Source organism: Serinus canaria, chromosome Z (genome assembly GCF_022539315.1).
Source record: "Serinus canaria isolate serCan28SL12 chromosome Z, serCan2020, whole genome shotgun sequence".
In the NCBI taxonomy this organism is placed as follows: Eukaryota; Metazoa; Chordata; class Aves; order Passeriformes; family Fringillidae; genus Serinus; species Serinus canaria.
Window position 1 is genome coordinate 42563721 of NC_066343.1, and position 21384 is coordinate 42585104.

A 21384-nucleotide genomic window follows, 5' to 3' on the forward strand; every position below is an offset into this window, starting at 1 on the left:
GTTACTGCTGGGGATCAGCTGTTAAGCTGCATCTCTGCATCCTCTTTGTTTCATGTGACAGCAGGGATGCAGGTACTGGCTGCCATCCAGTCTATCTACTATGACCTCACCATAGGAATTGCATAGCATGTTCACAAAAATTGAATTGTCAAATTTTAATTGTATTGGGTTTGGGGATAATTTTTCAAGTACCCTTTTCAATTCCATGTCAAACAAGTTTTCTTCTAAAGCTGAGAAATTTTTCCAATACAGTATTTTTTTTTTCTGAAAAGTACTTCATTTTCTGTTTACTCAAAGTTATATTAAACAGGGTATAACAGGAGAAATCAAAAACAAAGAGGAGATTTAGTCCAAATTTTACAGCAGAAGTAACCATATATTGGGGGCAGACTGTGTAGAGGCAGATCTGTCATGCTGCCAAGCAGCACTGACCCAAGTAATCTTAAAACCCTCAAATATAATACATGTGAATACATGCATCTGATGTTTTCTGGGTAGTGCATTGCAGTCAGTGGGCTGATGATTGTATAAAGAGTTCCACTCTGAGTATAGGACTATAAGCTTTGGAGAACATAATCTCACCAGCAAGATTGGAGTTTTCCTGGAAATAATTTTGCTTGTTAACTGCAGGAATTAACCTAATATAATCCTTGGTGTGTTGAATTGCTGAACTTCCCAGAACATGATTATCATCAGCATCATTCACTGTCATGCATCACCTTGTTTCTCATCTTTTTTGGTCCCTGTAAGGTCAGATCGACCCTATTTTTTTCTTTACTGTTTGTCTTTTATCTCTCCCTTCAGATGGGAAGTAAATGGATTTAAATGGGATTGCCAGTGTGGGAAATGTCCTGCCTTGCCGCCACCCCATTTTTTTGGGTTTTTATTTTGAGATTTAGAATTCACAGTTGTTGGTTTCCTCTGAAATCTCTTCTGCTTCATCTGCTGAGTCAGAAGCTTCTTGCTATTCTGTTTATTCTGAAGTTTGTGGCTGTGGTGCAATGCTCTTCTCAACTTCATTCATGCAGTCTCTCTCTGCCAATGTTTTGTTCTCCACATGCCTCCATTTCTTTATTTACTTTTACCCTCCTTTTGGCAGACTCTTTCTGGCATGTGTGTTCCAGTCCTGTCCTCAACCTCCAGTGAATGCCTCAGCCCAGGTTCTAGCTAAGCAGACCCCAGACACGTGAAGGCAAAGATCAGTGAGGATAAGTACAAGCAAAGGTGCTGCCCGTAGAATCAGCAAATACTGAGCCCTAATTAAATAGGACAAGTAGTTCCAAATGCTGTATGTAGGGGCGCCTATATTGAATTTATTGGGAGCTCTTTCCAGGTGAGGACTAAAATTAGGATGGTAGGACAATCCTTTCTTATATGTCCTAACAGCTGCAAAGATTTTGTTGCAAGACTAAGACAAATTTTAAAAACCGTATTTGCATTATTTCTTGCTGTAAAACAATATATTAAATTCTATCTTTAAATTACATTTTTCTTTGCTTGAAGAGAGACTTAATGACCTATTCTATTTGGCTTACTTACGGGCAAGTAAGACACTACATTTTACTAGCAAGATTATATGAATACTTTTAAGTTTCTTTATAATGTGCCTATGAAAAATCATTACAATCCAATCTAAAACTAAAAAAAACAATGATAATATCCTGTATATTTTAGTTACATGGCATAAGGCATTTTCTGTCTCTGCAAATGACGTAAGATTTCTTTTTTTTTTTAATGTATCTCTCAAAGTGTCAGATTTGATATCATCACAGTTTCTTACAGTTAGAAACTAATACCATGTCTATACTGAAATTCACCTTTGTGAAAAATTGTTGAAAAATCATCATGCATCACTGAAAAACAAATAATTGGATATCAGTTTTGCATTTAATTGCTTAAGGTGTTTCATAAATATGAAAGAGAATATTTACAAAGAAAAAAGCATCATCAAACTGTTAAGTATCCACTTTTTAATGGTTACATTCTGTCAAAGGTCAGATGCTCAGAAACTCTGTTGCCAAACTTTTCATAAAAATGATGAGTGGTCATCCACAAATTCCTCAGCCAGACCATTTGCAAATTCCTCCTTGAGACTAATTTTTCATTGTCCTGTTTTGTAGGTTTATATTAATAATTGTGTTTATACGTACAGTAACATGTATGCCAAATGTTAAGAAAAAAGCACTTCAAGAAAAGTAGTGTAAAGCCACATATGGAATAAAAAGGTGATTTTATGCAAGATTTTATCACACAGAAACAAATACTGGTAGCCCTACAGACCTGGAGACTCTGCATTCCATTCCTTTTTCTGCCCTGATAGAATCTAGTAATGCAATATTTTCAGACAGATTGAATGATTCAATTAATTTAGGTGTCATATCACCTGATGAGGCAAGTAACTTTTTTCCTGATTTCACAAGTGACAAGAGAGTGGCTAAATTAGGTAGCCCCTCTAAAGCCAGTCAAAATCAGCACTGGTATCAAAACAGTGTTTGGGAGACAGTATTATGAACAGTTCCTAAAATTATGTGTTTCGAAACTTTTTTGTTTAATTTGGATACAGACATATTTGAATGTCTGACCTAGGGAATGATAAATGAGCTTAGTTTGCAAAATTGCTGCTGTTTGAGTACCTCGAGGTACTCTCAAGGTTTATTATCTTTTCCCAAATGTAAAGGCACCAAATTTGCAAGAAACTTGAAAAGGCTAAATTTTAGATTTCAGTGCTTCTCCTACATCTCACTTTAGCAAGTTTAACACCTTAGCTAAAGTCAATGACTTGTGAAATTTTGGAGGGGAAAACAGTGCCATTTCTGTAATCTGTGTTTCGCTGTCCTGGAAAATGTTTTGCATAATCACTGTTCCAGTTTATGAAGCACATGCAAAAACATGTACATTTCTTTAATGTCTGCTGGTTCCTTATCTCTGTGTCTTTTACTGTGATGTTATAGAGCTTGGATCATATGGAAACCTAAAATATTATGACACAATGACTGAAGAAGGTAAGAAATATTTTAGAATTGTTTGTATGAGCTTTTTTTGAAGCCCTCTGAGTGCCTTTTTTGTGTTTACATTTTCCTTTGTTTTTCTTGGTCCTATTTTCATTTTCTCCATTTTTGAATAACTCATTTTTGCATGTGTTTATTGGTGGCTCAGTCAGTTACAACTCTTTTTTCAAGTCTTTGTTTTCAACATTTCAGTTCTGCTATTTCAGGTAAGAAAATACAATGGGATGCTTTTAGCAAAGAACATGTGCAAAACCATACTTGCAAGTTCTGTGGCGCAGTATAACATAGATTGTAGTGCTTATTTGATGCCATGTTTTACGATGCATTCAAGAAGAAAAATTAATTTATCGATTTTCAAATCACTCAGAACAATTGCTTAGTGACTTCAGTTTACTGTATTATTGAAAAGCCATGAATAACCTTTAAAAACTAGGCATGTTTATTCCTGGAGTATTAATTGTGTGCTTGATTGCAATGCAAAAAATTTGCAGTTTGAAATCCTCATTCTAGCAATATAAGAAGGAAGTAATTAGAGCCTGAGTCAGGGCTCAGTGAAATCTCAGGAAATTTTTCTGCTGATTCAAAAGCACTGCAGTTCTATCATACTAATTCAGGAAAGCAGTTAACTCCATACTAAATTTCCAACACATGCTTTTTGTCCTAGTGCGATCAGCATTTCTACAATTTGAAATTATCCCTGAACTGAGACCTGATTGTCTGTAGGATCAAGGCCTCTTGTCCATCCTTCTGATTATAATTCCAGACAGATGTTTTCATTATGTTAAATTTGGAGATTAGCAGCATGTTTGGGGATGGGGAAAATCTTGAGGCCTGTAAAAATGTTAGCCACCTATTCATACTTGGTTTTAATCTTAGGAATTTAAGATAAATACTGTAATTCTCTCTTTTTAAAAACACAGTTGCTTTCTAGCGTTGAGCAATCTTGAAGGTTTTAAGAGAATCTTCATTGCATGACTTCCTCATGATCATTCCTCAGGGAAGAATGGAAAGCGATAACGCCTTTTTCCCTTGGTGTAGAAAGGGAAACCAATTCTACACCAATAGAACCCTCTGGTTCTAGGGCTGGCTGTGGGAGGTGATTCCATGCCCCTTTGCACCAGGTGTTGGCAGATGCTGTTTTCATCTCTGGCAGGCCTGAGCTCATAGAATGGTCTTGCCTCACTGTGCTCCATTGCCCAGATTAAGCATCTGGTTCACAGGGGTGGTACCGAAATAAGAAAAGATGCCTGAAAGTAGATTTTAACAGGCAAACAGTGGTGTCTATGTTGTTTAAACACACCTCTCAAGAGCCTGTAAGGAGCCATTAACCTGGGCCACTCAGATATGGCTACCAGAGATAAAGCTTTTGCAGTATGTTTTACCTCAGTCTTCATTACAGTCAAGATAAAAAGGTAATTTCTTATTGTAGCCTTAAATGTGGGTATGTTAAGGTTTTTATTTTTTATGGTGAAGTATCATATCTGTTGTTTCAAAAGCAGCCTTCTGAGATTCATAAATACTCTATTGGCATCTAAATGTAGTTATTTGTAGGGAAACACCTGTTGCAGTGTGTATATAGATGTATATTATTCCTGTGCCTATGGAGAAGTAATGCTTTTAATATTCAATGTCACCTCAGAATGTATTTCTCATGAATAAATATTTCAGAACCATACTGCAGCAACAGGAAAAATCCAGGAGCAGTTTACCTTCTCAAATACAACCACCATAATTTTCACTTGTCTTTCACGAGGCAAGTAATGATTAGTGTATGTTACAAGTTGTATTTTGATCAAAGTGTGCCATGTTTTCAGCTTTCTGTTTCAATTTTCAGAAGTTTAGTTGCTATCACTCTGCATCACTTATTTGAATTACCCATTTACTTCTTTCTCTTCCTTTTTGTGACTGAGGGTTTTGTACCTTTTGCACAGCAACTTAGTCACAGGAATACATAAATCCAGTTACAAATCTATTGATTTTTTTTTTTTCTGTAACATCCTTATGTCCAGTCCTCAAGCCTGGAGTGGAGATAGGGAATATTCTTTCAGTTCTCCAGCAAAGAAACTCAGGTGCATTTATTCTTCCTGCTGCATCAGAACAATGCATCAGGGACCAGAATTAATGGATAAATTATAACACACAATCAGATTCATCCTAATGGCCAGAGATCCATTGTGTTCCAAATATTAGAACCTGATTTCTATTGTTTTGATCATTTCTCCTTGGTCTGAAAGTGACTTTAAATTAATTTTAGATTAAACAGGTCAAACTGAGAGAGTAAATGTGCCCCACGAGATGAGAAGAGACCCTCGCTGTAATCTTGTGCTCCACCAATAATCTACAACATGACAAAACTGCATGTTTTTGTTTGATTCTTCTGCTTGATCTTAAAGGAGAAAGCATGTAAGGTGGATTTCTGGATTTAGATCAGTAATCACTCACTAGTTATCTTCCACAGCAGGTCTTAAGCAGAATTAGTAAGTACAGTTCAGAGTGCTCAACAGCCAGAGATTTGACATGTTCAGACTCATGAAAGCTTGGCTACAGCTAGATAGATGCAGTATGTTTCCTTTGATCACAGACTGAAAACAAGGCAAGTGATAGAGTCTTGAATTTTTTTAATGAGGGAATTTCTGAAGAACTGTTTTCACATCAAATCAGACATTTTTCTGACCCAAGGAGCCTGTAGACTGCCATTTAGTTTGTAGATAAATGATTGGCTTTTTAATATATCCTTTATCAAGAGGAGAATCTCTGCCAACTGATGCCAGCTGGAGTTACTCATGCAGATCAACCCATATCTACATTATACAATACTGATTTGCTTCTATCTTTTCAAACAAAAAACAGTGTAGTTTTAAGCGACCTTCTTTGGTAATCATCTGGCCTTGATCACCTCTTCCTTCTACATCATTCTTTGCAAACTAAAATAAGCTGCCAAATCTGTTGGAGTTTAGCGAACCTAGATTAACTAAGAATTTTCTATAGCGATCTGTCCTATTTTAGGTCCACGGAAGCATGCACTGTCATTCATCTAAACCCTCATTTTACCACCTGTGGTGAAAAGCTCTGTTACATAGTCAAACCATAGGACTGTTCCAGAGGAAACATAGGCATCTACCTTCTGGAAATAAGAACAGTGACATAAGATGCTTGCTTTATTTAATGACCCCACCTAAAGATAAGAAAAAAGACTCAAGAGGAGATCTGTGCCTAAGATTGACCTCGGTGGCTTTCTGAAAATTGGAATGACTTAGATCCATCCTCAGCTGGTCCTTTTTCTTGGTGGCTCTGTGCTTCCCCTTCAGTGAACAAGTTTTGGTTTGGTTTAAAGGAGGAAAATGGTAGAGAATGGAGGAAAATGGTAGAGAAAGGGAGGGAGGGAGGGAGGGGGGATTGCTCTGCTGTCTTTTCTACATTTCAGTGTCTTCATGCAGGCCAGTACTACTGCTTTTGACAGCTTCATGTTTTTGATAGTTAATAATGGTTTTTAATCATTTCCTTGCACTTTTGTTACCTGTGTTGAGTGAATCTAATCAAAGGTAATGGTGTAAAACAATGTAAACTGAATTGTGCATCTATCAGGAAATAAAAATAAAACAAAACACATTTTCCATTTCAAATGTTGATTTTAACTTCCATGACAATGACTTACATCTGTGGAGCAGTCTCCTGACTGAAATGGTGTAACTTAAAATCGCTAAAAGTCAGTGTCAGAAATTCTTTCTAAAGATGCTGGGAGGTTTTTGTAAATGTGAAAAAAAATGGATGTCACATTCAATTAAACTAATCTAAACCAGTGTGAATCTCTGCTAAGACATTTTCTTTTCAGTTCAATAGTGGCCATGTTTCTCTGTTAAGAAAACCTACATTTTCACACAGTCTCAAATAAAATACTAGAATATCCTTAGGTTCTTCATCATTTTAACTAACCTCTAAAACTGGACCTTTAATTGAAAGATCCTTCACCATCTTGGAATAGGTGGGGACATGGATGGCTCCACAGGTATTTTTCAGAAATATGCCAGCTGCATCATTTTCATTGCTTGCATAAAATGCATTTCTATATATGTGGCATCGAACATATAAAGCTGAGTTGGAATCTGAAAGCTAGCAGAATCCTTTAGGAGACTGAAATTATATCAGACACCTTTTAATATCTACTCACTCTTCTGGATAAGCAGTTTTAAATGCCCCTGCTCTTTCAAAATAAATTAGGAACCACAATGACTCAGCATTTCGGCCTAAAATATTTGGGGATATGATTTGTATTTTTTCTGGGTTTTTTCTCCTTCATCTGCTATCCAAGAAAATTCCTGTTCTTTATCTCACTCTCTCTTTCTTTAACTCTTTGTTACGTCTTCCCTTCTAACTGGAATCTCTGCCTCTTAACCCTGTGCAGTGAAATAATGAGATGCCTTGTTATTTATGATTGTGTTCTTTACTTAAATGCTATTCTGCAGGCGTTCAACTCTGAGTGCCAAAAAAGATAATATTTGCAAAATATTGTGAATTGCTAATTTTGGTTTTTGGTTTTTTTTTTTTTTTGGAGCATGATGTATTTGTGAAAAGGTAGAGACTGCAGAAAGGACAGTATGGCTTATAAAATATTCGTGGTATTTTTATTACTTTCCAAGTGGTATGCTGTTGAGAAATTAGTTCCACTTCACAAATGATGGCTGCTAGTCCCCGCGAGCTGCTCATATGCTTCTCCACGTACAAAAGTGTGGGTACAGGGGTGTGAAGCTTCCATTTTAAGGAGGGAAGAGAGAATTTCTTTCCTGACTAATGATTTATCCTGGTATGCTTGGAATTTCTCCAAGTTTTTAGCTTGGCAAAAAGTGACTGTTACCCAAATAACTGAATTAATTAATGACTTCTTACTTTTACTTTCTGCTGTTAGTCTTTTATATAATTCCATTGAAATATCTTCTGGTCTTAAGTCTGTGTTGGCTTTGCTGCAGCCAACAGTTTTCAATAGAATTTTTTGACTGGAGATGAAGAATTAAAAAAAGCTACAGACCCTTTTAATAGTATTTTTAATTAGAAAATGTGGTGTAAAATAGCCACCATTTAAACTTCTAAAATATTTTAAAATGCTTAAAGGGCAATAACAATCAGGATAAGTCAGTAAAGGCAGATACATCAACTTTCTACACATCATAGGCTGTTAGAAGATCTCCAAAGAGTCCTTACATAGAAAGATCTATGAAGGCAGAAAAAGGTTTAGTTTCACCTCAGATTGATATCTTTGACATTGCCTTGTTTTAGTGAATCATTTGGACACAGTGGTCAATAAAGAGTGACAAAAACTGGGGCTTCTGGTGAGTGTCTTGCCCTAGGGAGTGTAGAGGTTGACCTGCATGGTTAACTTCATGGGAGACAAAAAAAGCCCCAACCTGGCAGGTTCAGAAGAAAAATTACCTTTAAGAATCTGATATGAAAATCATGTTTTCTGGAGACTTCTTGTTCCCCTTCCGAATCACAGAATCGCAGGTCAATTCTTGTTCCTCTTCAGAATCACAAAATCGCTGAGTTGGAAGGCATCCACAAGGACCATCAAGTTCAACTCCTGGCCCTACACAGGACAGCCCCAAGAGTCACACCTGTGCCTGAGAGCACTGTCCAAATGCTTCTTGAACTCTGTCAGGCTGGTGCTGTGACCACCTCCCTGGGCAGCTGTTCCAGTGCCCCACCACCTTCTGGGTCAAGAACTTTTTTCTAATAGCCAACATAAACCTCCCCTGACACAACTTCAGACCATTCCCTTGGGTCCTGTCACTGGTCACCACAGAGAAGAGCTCAGTGCCTGCCCTTCCTCCTCCTCTCGCGAGGAAGTTGTAACTGCAATGAGGTCTCCCTTCAAGTCTCCTCTCCTCCAGGCTGAACAGAACAAGTCACCTCAGCTGCTCCTCATACACCGTCCCCTCAAGGCCCTTCATCATCTTCGTAGTTCTCCTTTGGACATTCTCTAACAATTTAGTATCTTTCTCATGACACTCCAAACTGCTCGAGGTGAGGCTGTCCCAGCTCAGGGCAGAGCAGGACAATCCCCTCCCTTGCCCAGCTGTGATGCTGTGCCTGATGCCCCCCAGGACAGGGCTGGCCCTCCTGGCTGCCAGAGGGCAGCTGACCCATGTTCAACTTGCCAGGACCCCCAGGTCCCTTTCCATGGCACTGCTTACAGCATTTCATTCCCAGTCTATCCTTACATCCAGGGTTGCACCATCTCAGAATCCAGCACTTTCTCTTGTTCAGTTTCATATGGCTGGTGATTGCTCAGACCCCTGATTTGTCAAGGCCTCCCTGCAGGGTCCCCCTGCCCTTGGGGCAGTCAGCAGCTCCTCTCTTTCTGGGAACTTGCTGAGTATTCCTTCCAGTCCTGCTTCCATGTAATCTGTGAAGATGTTGAAGAGCAGAGGGCCAAGCATGGGGCCCTGTGGAACCCCACTAATGACAGGTCCCCAGTCTGATGTCACCCCACTCACTGTAACCCTCTGTGTCTGACTTGTGAGCCAGCTGCTCACCCATCCCCGGATGTGTTTATCCAGCTGTGGGCTGCACATTTTGTCCAGAAGGATCCTGTGAGAGACAGTATTGAAAGATTTACTGAAATCCAAAAAGATCACATAAATTAGTTGCCATTTATCAACAGGATGTGTTACCTTATCATAAAAGGAAATCAGGTTTGATAAGCAGGACTTTCCCCTCATGAAGCCATGCTGGCTGTGATAAGTGATAGTGTTGTCTTTCAGATGTTTTTCAGTAAATTCCAGAATAATCTTCTTCATAATTTTACCAAGCAGTGAAGTGAGTAGAAGTCACAGACACATAAATAAGTCCAAAGTGACAAAACTGACCACACTCACTCTAATACAATATATGCGTTAATATGAAGTTCTGTTCTATTGTACTACTAATTGAGAACCAAAACTGTTTGTTCTTATTTATGGTATCTTGATTCATCTGTATTCATCTTCTGCTTCAGCTGAAACCTTACACCAGCATATTTTTAGGTGAAACTTTACTGACTTCTTCCAAAGAAAAATCATAGCTTTTGGTTTCAATTCCTTGTTCTATTCATTGCTGAGTTCTCAAAAAAAATTACTTTTTTATTTCTACAAAAAGAAAGAAAGAAAGAAAAAACTCCCAACCCTGTATATGGGAACATGAAATAATGTTTAATAGCATATAGCATATTTGCTATTTGAGGAGGAAATGAAATGAAATATCAGCAGTGATCTATGGAGACTAAGCTATGGCAAATAAACCTTGCATCTCAAAATGGCTGCATTGTAATAATGACAATGTTTTCTTTTAGGAAAGTTCAAGGAAAGAGCCTCAATTCTGCATAAGATTGCCAAAAAAAAGTGCCAGGTGGAAGACAGTGAAAGGCAGAATGGAGCGGCTAATCATGGTGAGTGCAGCACTGCAGATTTATCACCTGTGCCTGAGAGTCTCTTTCACTGTTTTATTTTGTTTGAAAATTGTTAATTACTTTCTCCTACATTACATGTGCTATTTTAGTAAAAATACTCTGATTCTCTGTACCAAAGAATATGAAATTTATGGATGGGACAGAAGTTAAATGCAAGAATAGAAAGCCGGTCAAGGCGTATAGAAAGCTTTCTAGGCAGGTTGAAAAGAAAAAAGCAAAGCTGATTTTGGTTATGTGTTGAAGTGATAGAGAGGCAAAATTTTTCCTTGGAGTATACATGGAAAAATTTAATTAATTTATTGAAATGCTGTAGTAGAATATGTGTTTTATATGGTACCACACTCGTCACAAAAGCACCAATTTCATATTTAAGATTTGATTTGTCTGTATACTACTTTCTGGGAGTCATTGAGGCCCATCTATGCTAATTGTGGGAAATTAACTTACTAGAGTTTGCCATTAAGGGAAGAATTTTTATTTTAGTTCCAAATTTCCTATGCTAAATTAAAATCTGTAGCATGACCTGTTTTCTCTACTTTACCTCATCATATTATCTGCATTAAAAAACCAGATACAAATATGTCCAATAAAATCTGAAACATTTTTTTACTTGACACTTTTTCTGACCTTCTGTTATGTTTACATAGTATTTGCTTCCAAAATCAGGCAGTTGGCTGGGGTGGTCTGTTAATAACCCATAATGCTGACTGTGGGGTTAAGAGACAACACACAGATACTGAAATTATTACAGATAGTCTGGCACTCTGCTGTGGCTGTGATCTCAGATTTTTAATTTAGAAGAATCTCAGGATAGCAGTAATGTAACTAGACAGCTGTATTTACTTCTATGCACAAGAGCATACCATAATGCATGTTGAACTTGAGTAAGGCATTTCATATTGCTATTCCCCCTTACTTTGTATTGTCCAAGAGATTTTGGGCCATTGACACATTTATGTACCACATACTTATAGAGGTAATTACAGTTCAGAGAATTCCAAGATAGTCAAAGTAAGAATTAATTTTAATAAATTTGGCATCAGAAACCTAAGGCCCAACTTTATCCCTTTAACTCCGGTGGAAGTTTAGCACAAGGACTTACAGAATTCTGATTTATATATCATCCTCTATTACTAGATGTTGTTACACCATATGTTTTACTCTTTCCCACATTTTTGCGTGGAAGACAGCAGAATTACAACCTGGAAGCAGCTTTACTAATTGCAGGGGTTAGTGTGTTATAAAATTTTCACTAAATGTATCCCCTCCCTTGTATTCAGCACGGTGCATTCTATAAAGTCAGGGGTGAATGCTGCATGTCACTTTTTACCTGAAGTATTAGGCTCAGTGCATTTAGCATAAAAAAAGAGCACTGAATATTGCAATGAACTTAAATATTTCTCAAAATGCTGGCTCACTGCTTACAAGATTTTTATTGAAAATGTGTACTAGACAAATTCTTTTCTTTCTCTTTTAACACAGATGTTGACTAAACATTAGTATTTGATAATTTTCTCAGACTGAGTAATTTAATATTCTGATCTGTTGTTTTCCCTCTCTTATCTATGGATGGTGCCACAGAGAAAGGTGCAAAAGTGGAAGTTGCAGTAACACCACCGAGTGATTCAGGACCAGTGCAGAATGGAATCGCCCATAATGTTGACGAGGTTAATGACTTTTTTATTCTTCTATTTTTATTCTTGTGCTAGCAAATACATTGCATGTTTGATTGTGCTTTTCACTGAAAGCAAACATCTTAATAGAAAGATGCTGACAGTGTGAATTGTCTACATAATATAATGAAATTTAGTTTCATTTACAGCTGAATCCAGTGTACAGTTTGCCATATGTAAAAGATCTTGCCTTCTGTCCCTGCCCTTTAGTGTAAGGTAAGGTAGGAATCTGGAATCTATTCTTTTGGGAAATGTATTTTACTTTACAGATAAGATGACTGAAGCTGTAAATATAGCTAATAGAAATTGCTTGTCACATTGCACAAAACCTGTTATCTTAAGAGAACCTGTCATGATATGCATCATGAAATAGTCAAAATTCATTATGAAAGAGGACGTTTACACAAACTTCTGCATCCTGCCTTCTGTTATCTTGCTTCATAAGATTTTTTTCCCACTGAGTATGTTCAGTGAAAACAATGAAGAAAAAGCTATCTTAAGCAATCACATATCACAGCAATGTCCACATGCTTTTAATTTGCATTGTAATAAAACATTTCCTAGGCTTCTGGAAACCTGCAAGGTCAAGGAGCTTTATCATTTGAGATAATGTTTGCAGTCTCAAGCCACTGCAGGGGAAGAAGGGAAAATTATTGCAGGAGTACATTACTCAGCAATGTGCAATTCCTTTCATCTCCCTTTGGACAGTTTAAATTTGCAGTTATGCAGGCTTTGGAACTTTTATGTTAATTTCAGCAAGTATTAGGACATTCTGAACAATGATTCTGATGTATTAGACGTGGGATACATTATTTATCCTTATCCAAATGGCACAATAGAGCAAAGCAGGGCAGTTTGTTCCTCCTCTGGTAGAGGAATGAGTCTGCAGATTTAGCTTCATCAATCTGAGTGAAAGGATTTCAGGTATCTGCTGTCAAAATAAAAATTAGCAGTCTACTAACAGCGTTTTGAGATGGTCCATGTTGGATTCCTCCTCAGTGGCCTTTGCAATTTTGGCTTCTTCCAGTGGAAACCTGGCAGCTTTCTTAAGCTGCTTGAGTATTGCTGAATTATATTTTGTAATTAAAAAGTACATACTGGAATTTTTGAGAAGTTGTAATAGAAATAGTCTACTCATCCATGGAACAAGTAAATAGGTTTCCATAATACTTAGGACCGTACTTCATTGTCAGGGTCTTTGCCAACTCGGTAGTGTTCCAGAGGCTCTCCTCAATGTATTGCCTGGCTTTTTGTACATAGCTTCCTTAAACACCTTTCCAAACTCTAGCATCACTCTGAAGCTAACACTGGTGGTTCAGTTTCTTTCTGCTCTGTATATTGACTTAGTGGACACTAGTAAGATTACTCTCGATTTATAGAAGAAAAAAATATTTGCAGGCAACCACAGAAGGCCACTCACAGCATTTCTGTGACCATTTCTGTTGATGAATATTGATATTTGAAGAAAAGAACTTGGTCATTGCCTTCCTAAGCCTTCTTTTTAGCTTTTCAAAACTTGACCTACAAATGGTCTTGAATTTTGATCTTTTTGTAACCAAGTGTTCTCCATTGCATATTGATACCATTTGCTTCTGTTTCTAAGCAGAATTCAATTAAGTAGCTTGAAATTTAGATTATTTTTCCTTACTCTAATGCAAAAGGAATTGCTGTAGTGCCAGAATTTGGAAAGACAGTATAAAATTGCTTGTCTCTGGTTTTCGACTTGTATAGTCTAAGGATAAGGTTTTGTGATCCGTAAGTGCTGCTTAGAAAAATCCCTCAAAAAAAATGTTAGTGCCTCCATGTTGTGGTAATGATAATTTATAACTGAGAAAACTAGACACACTGTCAGTCTGGACTGACAAAGCTTCAAGTGTGCCTTTAGGGGGAAAAAAATGCTATGCTGAAAACTGCAGGATGTGAAATGGCTCTAGTCACATAGCAGGTCATTGTGAAGCCTGTTTGCCATGCTGATACAGAAGACCTGCATAGGCATCTAATTCTTTCTCCTCCCTTGTCAAGTTCCACTATGGTCTTCATGCTTTCCCCTATTGTAAAACAAGCATATTTCTGGAGTTTTTCTTACCTTTCACTGATGCAGATTATAGTGTCTGAGTCTAAATCCCTGGAAACAAGCATTTTAGAATATCGTCTCTATATTGGAGCTAGAATTGTCTGAAAATAAGTACATTAAATATTCTGTGTTCTTCTGGTAAAAACAGAATATGCACATAAGTCCAATTTACTTATAAATTCCCCATTATTTTAAAATTACAAAGGTGAGGCAAAAACCCTTTGAAAAGATGGTCTCAGGCTAAGACTGCAGCAAAGGAGAAAAAAACAGCTTTCATATTGTATTTTGATTTTCATATACTTTTAAAATATTTTTTTTAAGGATAATACACCCAATTGCCATGATATAGTTTTCCATATACCTCTCCTGGTGTTTTTAGAGACCTCTTTATATTTTCTCCCAAATTCTTTTTCTTTCCTCCTTTCCTTCTTTTTCAAGAAAGAAGGAAAGGCTTACACAGAGCTGAAACACCACACAAGACAGATGCTAGGACACTGTCAAGTTAATGGCTTCTGCAAGGAAATCGTGACTAGATGGATTTCACCTAATTTATTTGGGGTTTTTTGTTTGTTTGTTTGTTTGTTTTATTTTTAATTTCTTCTTTTCTCTCTTCCAAACTCCACTGTCTTGCTTTTCCCTTCCCCTTTTCCCTAGGACTTTAACTCCTATTTTTCTTACTCCACTGTCCTCTAGGGAAATTCAGCTGTTCTCTTTCTAGCTCAAGCCCTTGAGCAACAAGAAAAACTCTCTCCTAATGCTGCTTGCAGAAATTCAAAAAGGGTGTCCAGATAATGTACCCAGCAACATTGGTGCCAGATAGCGAGACTCTTATCACCCCTCTTTACTATAAGTAGCAGCTGATATCCTACTCTCTGATACAACTGGAATCATCAGCTAAGAAGAACAGACAGCTGTGGTCTCCTTCCTATTTCTTAGCCAGCACAGGAGGGAACAATACCTCCTCCCACCACACCATCTGTAAGACATTACTGCTTTATTTGAAGTCAGAAATTGCCTTCCTTTCCCCTGGATATTGCATCTTCCTTGGGGATTTTGTTCTACTTACAGCATTCTGTCTCTTAACCTTTAGCAGGTTGCCACAGAGGAGAAGACTCTGTTATATAATACCACTTCATAGAGTGGTACCAAACATGTACAAGAAAATGAAGGAGGGCTGAAAGAACACTTACTAGCTCATTAAATGTTTTATAAAGTGCCCTTCAGATTGCGATCCTTCTGAGAATTCCAGTTCCACCCCCTACCACCTTCTTAACTAGCATTTGGTAGCTGTTTTAACCTGTGGCTTACCTAAAAATAGTTTCCAATCTGAAGATAACACCTTTTCCTCCCACCCACCCACACACACGCACACATGCACGCACACACACACACACACACACACACACATGTACACTGTTTTTCCTGTTTCCGTGGAAACCCCGCCAGAAAGTATTTACAATGCCAACCATGACTGACATAACTTTTCCATGAAAATATAAGGCAATTTTTATGTCATAGGAGAGTGGTGCAAGGGCTTCATTGCTTGCATTGGATTTAATCTGCTTACCTGAGCAACAGTCTGGCAAAGCATGTTTTGCCTTCCCCACTGAAGAGCAGCCACACCATTTCAGGACAGAGCATTGACTGGGACATATCTTCCCTGCCGTGGAATACTCATTCCATTCACATCAAATTAGCTTGGTGAGAATGTGAGGAGCATTGCATTCTCTGTCTCAGGGTATTAATCTGAGCTATGTTAAACATTACTATTTCAAAGAGAGAGGGCATAGAGAAGATTAGGGCCGCCCTCCTTGTAAGGCTGTGGTATATTCCAGCATCCCTGGTAGTTGTTTGATTCATCATAAAAAGGTTGTTTTCCAAAGCCCAAACAAAGCCCAAATACTTACCCAGTTGCCACACTTGGTCTAAAGGAAATGTCTGCATCTTGTTTGCTCATTGTAACTTAAAGAGTAGGCACTGCTATCGAAAGGGAGTTGATCTTTATTTTCACAATGCTACTCAGTTGCCTACTCCACATTTTTTGCTGCTTTATGACTTACTTGAAAATCAGGACTGTGCAAAATGGCATGAAGATGAAGTCTTATTCTTTAGAAGTATCTCCATGATACCATAGCTGCTATTTCTGCAGGTGAGCTCTCTGCAGTTTTGTGTGTTACATTCTGAGAATTTCTTCTCAGATTCGCCAAAGAGTGCTGGCAATAACACAGCATAAAAACTAGCATATTGGTTTTGGAAGTTGTAATTTTACTTATTTCTTCAATTGCCCAAGAGGACATAAGCAGCAAGAGGAGAATCTGAATCAAACACCTACCTGATCTTACTCCTTCCTGTAGGGTCCACTCTAAAGGTTGCTCTTTTCAGCTTTTTTCACTGATGGATTAGCACAAATTAGCTGTCCTAAGAAGAGTATACACATATACAGAATGCATTCTGAAAGCTAATGGATTTAATATTATTGCCTGCTTGAATTTTACTCAAGAATTTGTGAGGAAAGATGTTGCTTTCTTAGTCACCCCATAGAAATTGCATACTCCTGTACTAGCTTACTATCTCACCTTCTTTCAGTTTTTTTTTTTAATTACTTGTAGGAGAAGATCAGTGAGTGATGTGGCTTACAGATAAGAAGCCGAAGGCAGAGACTTGAGGCTTTTCATAGTGTATTGCGTATACTCTCTGCCCTTCTAGTGAAATAGATTAATGTGAGATGTGCCCTTCTAAAGAAAAAATAAACCTCAATTTTGAACATCACTGTATACCTCTGGGACAGAGAACATTTGAGATGACAATCACATCTGTTTTTCTTGACTTACTCATTGGCTTCTACAGAGCTCATTTCCAAAAAAACCCATTGGTTTTGTTCCAAAACAAACAAGCAAACAAGCAATCAAAAACTCACCCCAAAACAGAAGAAGACTTGAGCAGTCCTTTGCAGCAAAGAACAGAATTTCCTCTTTATAGGTGGTACACTATCCATACTGTAGCACAAGCAAATGGAACTGCACATAATTCCTGTCTTAAGTTTCCCTTCTTCTGGAGACCTCATGCTAATTCCTTATTGATTAATTGTAACAGCATTCAAAATGCACAAGAAATGTACAAGCATGTGAATTTATAGCTTAGCTCTTCATTTTAGGTGGACTAAGGTTTATCCTCAGAATATGGTATTTATAGTTCATATGTTATTGCTGTTATACAATATGATTAGTTGGTGAACAGTGGCAGATTCAGTATTTCTGGTAAGTTTGAGGTGCTTCTTTGTACTTGTTTTCCATTTCCTCCTAATGTGTGGAATAAAGTGTAAAATTCTGTTTCATGTTGTGCCAGAAAAGCAACTGGTTTTCCTATTGTAATACAACTGTAGGCCTCTATAGAGACAGTGATTTTGTGATGTTTGCTAGGAGTGACTACCTTGTGACTTTGGCAGATGGAGTTTTCTATAAGCTGTTGTTTATAAACAAAATAATTGTGGATGAAATGTCACCGTATGTTTGTATGGTTTATATAATGTGAACACACCATCATTTCCTCAGTTTGGAAAAATTTTACTGGGAAAATTGGATAGGTTTAGATTAGATATTAAGAAGAAATTTTTACTGTGGGGGTGGTGAGGTACAGGAACAGGTGGAACAGGCTGCCCAGAGAAGTTGTGAATGCCCCAGCTAGAGCTGTGGAAGTTGTCAAGGCCAGGCTGGGTGGGGCTTTGAGCAATCTGGTCTAGTGATAGAGGTCTCTGTCCATGGCAGGGGGGTTGGAACAAGGTGATCTTTAAGGTCCCTTCTAAGCCACACCACTGTTTGTTTCTGAGCAAACCAGTAAGCTTTCTTCCCTGGGATTACAGGCAAGTATTTGATAGATGCGCTTGCATAAAGAACTGTGAAATATTGAACATTGATAGATTTTGTACCCTTTTATTTGTTTTTAACATTTTAAATAAAAGAAGAGCTGAAGTAGCAAGAATAGAGTTTTGAATGATTGTAGATTCGTTTAAAAGAGTATTTGTAACGGATGTATGAAAGAGAACACCGAGCAGAATAACACTTCTAATCTTATTTCTTAAGATGCAAAGAGGGCATTTTCCTAATAGAGGATTCATTTCCTTATTATCATTAATAATAATAATAACAACAATAAAATATATGTCAGGATACCACAATTATCCCATCTAGGCATTAGTATACATTTGATATTCAGCACTGCAGATGTCTCTGTAACAAAAAGACAGTCTCAAACATCAGCAAGAAGAAATGAGGATCCTATGCATAAAGAGTAAAAACAATTACAACAGAATTAGTAAGAGTTTCATAGAAACACAATAATGACTATTATATGTGAAGATCTAATGTAGCTATGCCTAAATCTTTAATGACTGGTTAAGAGATGAGGGGCACAATTATGTTATTCTGTATTCTTCCAGTTGCAGAACATGATGCTGGAAGAAACAGGAAGACTCAGAAGGTCAATAAATTGCCCCAGGAATTGTATCACCAGCAGAATTTTAGGGGTTTTATCATGGCTTGGCTAAAACAAGTCTGCTGATGACAGACAGGGTACACCTGTCTCAAAGGGGCAAAGGGTTAGCAGGGCTTAGTGGAAGAGCCTTAAACTAGATTTGAAAGAAGAAAAGGATGAAACCAGGCAAGCTAGAGATAAGCCTAGGAGTGGCACATCAAGGTTTGAGGGGCAGCATGCTATTGCGGTCCTTTGGTCTGCTCCGTCGTGTGCTGAGTACACCAAAGCACATTTGAAATGTCCCTGTACTAATTCACCTTGCACCATCACCATCTCAGTGGAGGTGCTAGGTCAAGTTCCATATGCAGCTGCAAAGACCTAATCATCATCAATCCATTAGAAACAACAGAAGCACCTGAGAACAGTCACACCTTAATTAAGGCTCCTTCCCACCCAGCATATGACAGGACTGACAGCCCACCTAGAGTACATCTACACCACTGTATGCAGCATCCACAGCAAACAGGAGGGACTGGAAGCCATTGAGCAGATGGAAAACTATGATGTAATTGCAGAAACATAATTGCAGTGGGGTTACTTACGCAACTGGAGTGATGCAATAGATGGCTATAAACTCTTCAGAAGGGATAGGCAAAGAGGTGTGGTAGCCCTGTATGTTACGAAGTATTTGGCTTTCTAGAGCTTGATGATGGTGATGAAAGGGTTGAGTTTGTATGGGTAAGACCAACAAAATCATTATCCTGGTGGGAGTCTAGTACAGACCATCCAACCAGTTCAAAGAGGAAGACAGAAATATACTATAAGCAGTGAAGGAAGTCTTACAATTACTGGACCCTTTTCTTCTTTGGACACTTCAGCATACCAGATACCTGCTGGAAATACAACATAGCAGAAAGGGAACAGGAGGTTTCTGAACTATGTGAAACAGGCCTTGGTACTTCTCTCACAGTGGGTGAGGAAGCCAGCCAGGGAAGGTGCCCAGCTGGATCTGCTGCTTGTGAACAGAGGATTAGAGGGAGCTGTGGTGGTCAGAGGCCATCTTGGGCACAGAGACCACAAAAGGAGAGCTGCTTTCTATTCTCAGAGCTCTAAGGAAGGGGTCAGCAGAGCTGCCAGAGCTGCCTGGGACTTCCAGGGGGCAGACTTTGGCCTGTTTACAGGACTGGCTGGTAACATTCCTTGGGATGTGGTCCCAAGGGGACAAGGGAGTGCACGAAGGCTGAACATTGAGAAAGCAATCTTAAAGGTGCAGGAGCAGACTGTCCTTATGTGCTGAAAGAGGAGCTGTCTGGGAAGAAGACTGGCCTGGCTGAACAGAGCTCAGGCTGAACTCAGGAGAAAAAGGAGAGTTTATGACCTTTGGAAGAAGGCACAGGCAGCTCAGGAGGACTACAAGGATATTGTGAGGTAATGCAGGGAGAAAATTGGATGGCCCAAAGCCCGTCTAGAACTTGATTTGGCTTCTGCAGTTAAAGGCAATGAAAGGTGTTCTAGACAGACATCAGCAGCAGAAGGAGGGCTAAAGACAATCTCCATCCTTTCTTGGATACAATAGCAAACATTGCAACAAGGAATAAGGGGAAAGCAGAGGTATGGAATGCCTTTTTTTGCCTTATTCTTTAACAGCAAGATTGGCTGTCGTCAGGGTCAATCAGATGCCTGGGCTGGAAGACAAGGATGGGGAGTAGAATGAAGCTCCCATAATCAAAGGGGAAATGGTCAGTGACTTGCTTAACACACATGAATCTCTGAGGCTGGATGGGATCCACTCAGGAGTACTGAGGGTGCTGATGGAAGTGCTCACAAGCTACTTCTGCATCATTTACCAGCAGTCCTGGCTAACTAGGGAGGTCCCAGCTGACCGGAGTTGGCAAATGTGATGCCCAGCTACAGGAAGGGTGGGAAGGAGGATCTAGAGAACTACAGGCCTGTCAGTCTAACTTCAATGCCGGGGATGGTCATGAAGAAGGTCACCCTGAGTGCCATCACAACAGCATCTGCAGGACATCAAGGGCGTGGTGCCCACCAGCCTGGGTTTGTCAAACGCGGATCCTGCTTGCCCAACCTGATCTCCTTCTATGACAAATTGACTCATGTAGTAAATGTGGGAAAGGCTATGGATGTTGCCTACCTGGCCTTTAGTAAAGCATTTGACAGCATTTCCCTCATCATTCCACTGGAGATACTGGCTTTCCATGATGTGGATGGGTGCACTGGGTAGGGACAGCAGGGCTCAAAGAGTGGGGGTGAATGGAGGTAGATCCAGCTGACCACCACTGGTGGTGTCCTACAGGACTCTGTACTGGGGCCAGTCCTGCTTAATGTCTATATTGATAATTTGGATGAGGGGATCAAATACATCGTGTCATTTTGCAGATTATGCAATTTGGGTGGGAGTGTTGATTTTCTGGGAAGTAGGAAGGCTCTTCAGAGGGGTTAGGCAGGCTGGTATGAGGTTCAGTAAGGCCAGATGCTGGGGCCTGCCCTTGGGTCACAACAATCCTATGCAACAATGCTACAGGCTGGGGAATTAAAAACTTCATGGTGGGAAAGAAGGGGTCATGAAGTAATTTAGTCTAGCTCTCCAGAGGTCCTTTCCAACCCTGACTGTTCTATGATGCTGTGATTCTGTGCTGGCCTACAGCGAGCACAGCTGGCCTAATCATGAGCCAGCTGTGCCCAGGTGGCCAGGAGGTCCAG

The 21384-nt window shown here is 38.9% G+C and overlaps 1 protein-coding gene across 1 annotated transcript in view; it reads left to right on the plus strand.

The window, feature by feature from the left end:
- Window positions 1-21384, plus strand: part of SLC24A2 (solute carrier family 24 member 2) — a 104178-nt gene that overhangs the window by 66193 nt on the left and 16601 nt on the right. Inside the window, exons 4-6 of the mRNA XM_009093944.4 lie at window positions 2952-3002; window positions 10330-10425; window positions 12028-12113. Coding sequence (XP_009092192.1) covers window positions 2952-3002; window positions 10330-10425; window positions 12028-12113 — 233 coding nt within the window. The remainder of the gene's footprint in view (window positions 1-2951; window positions 3003-10329; window positions 10426-12027; window positions 12114-21384) is intronic.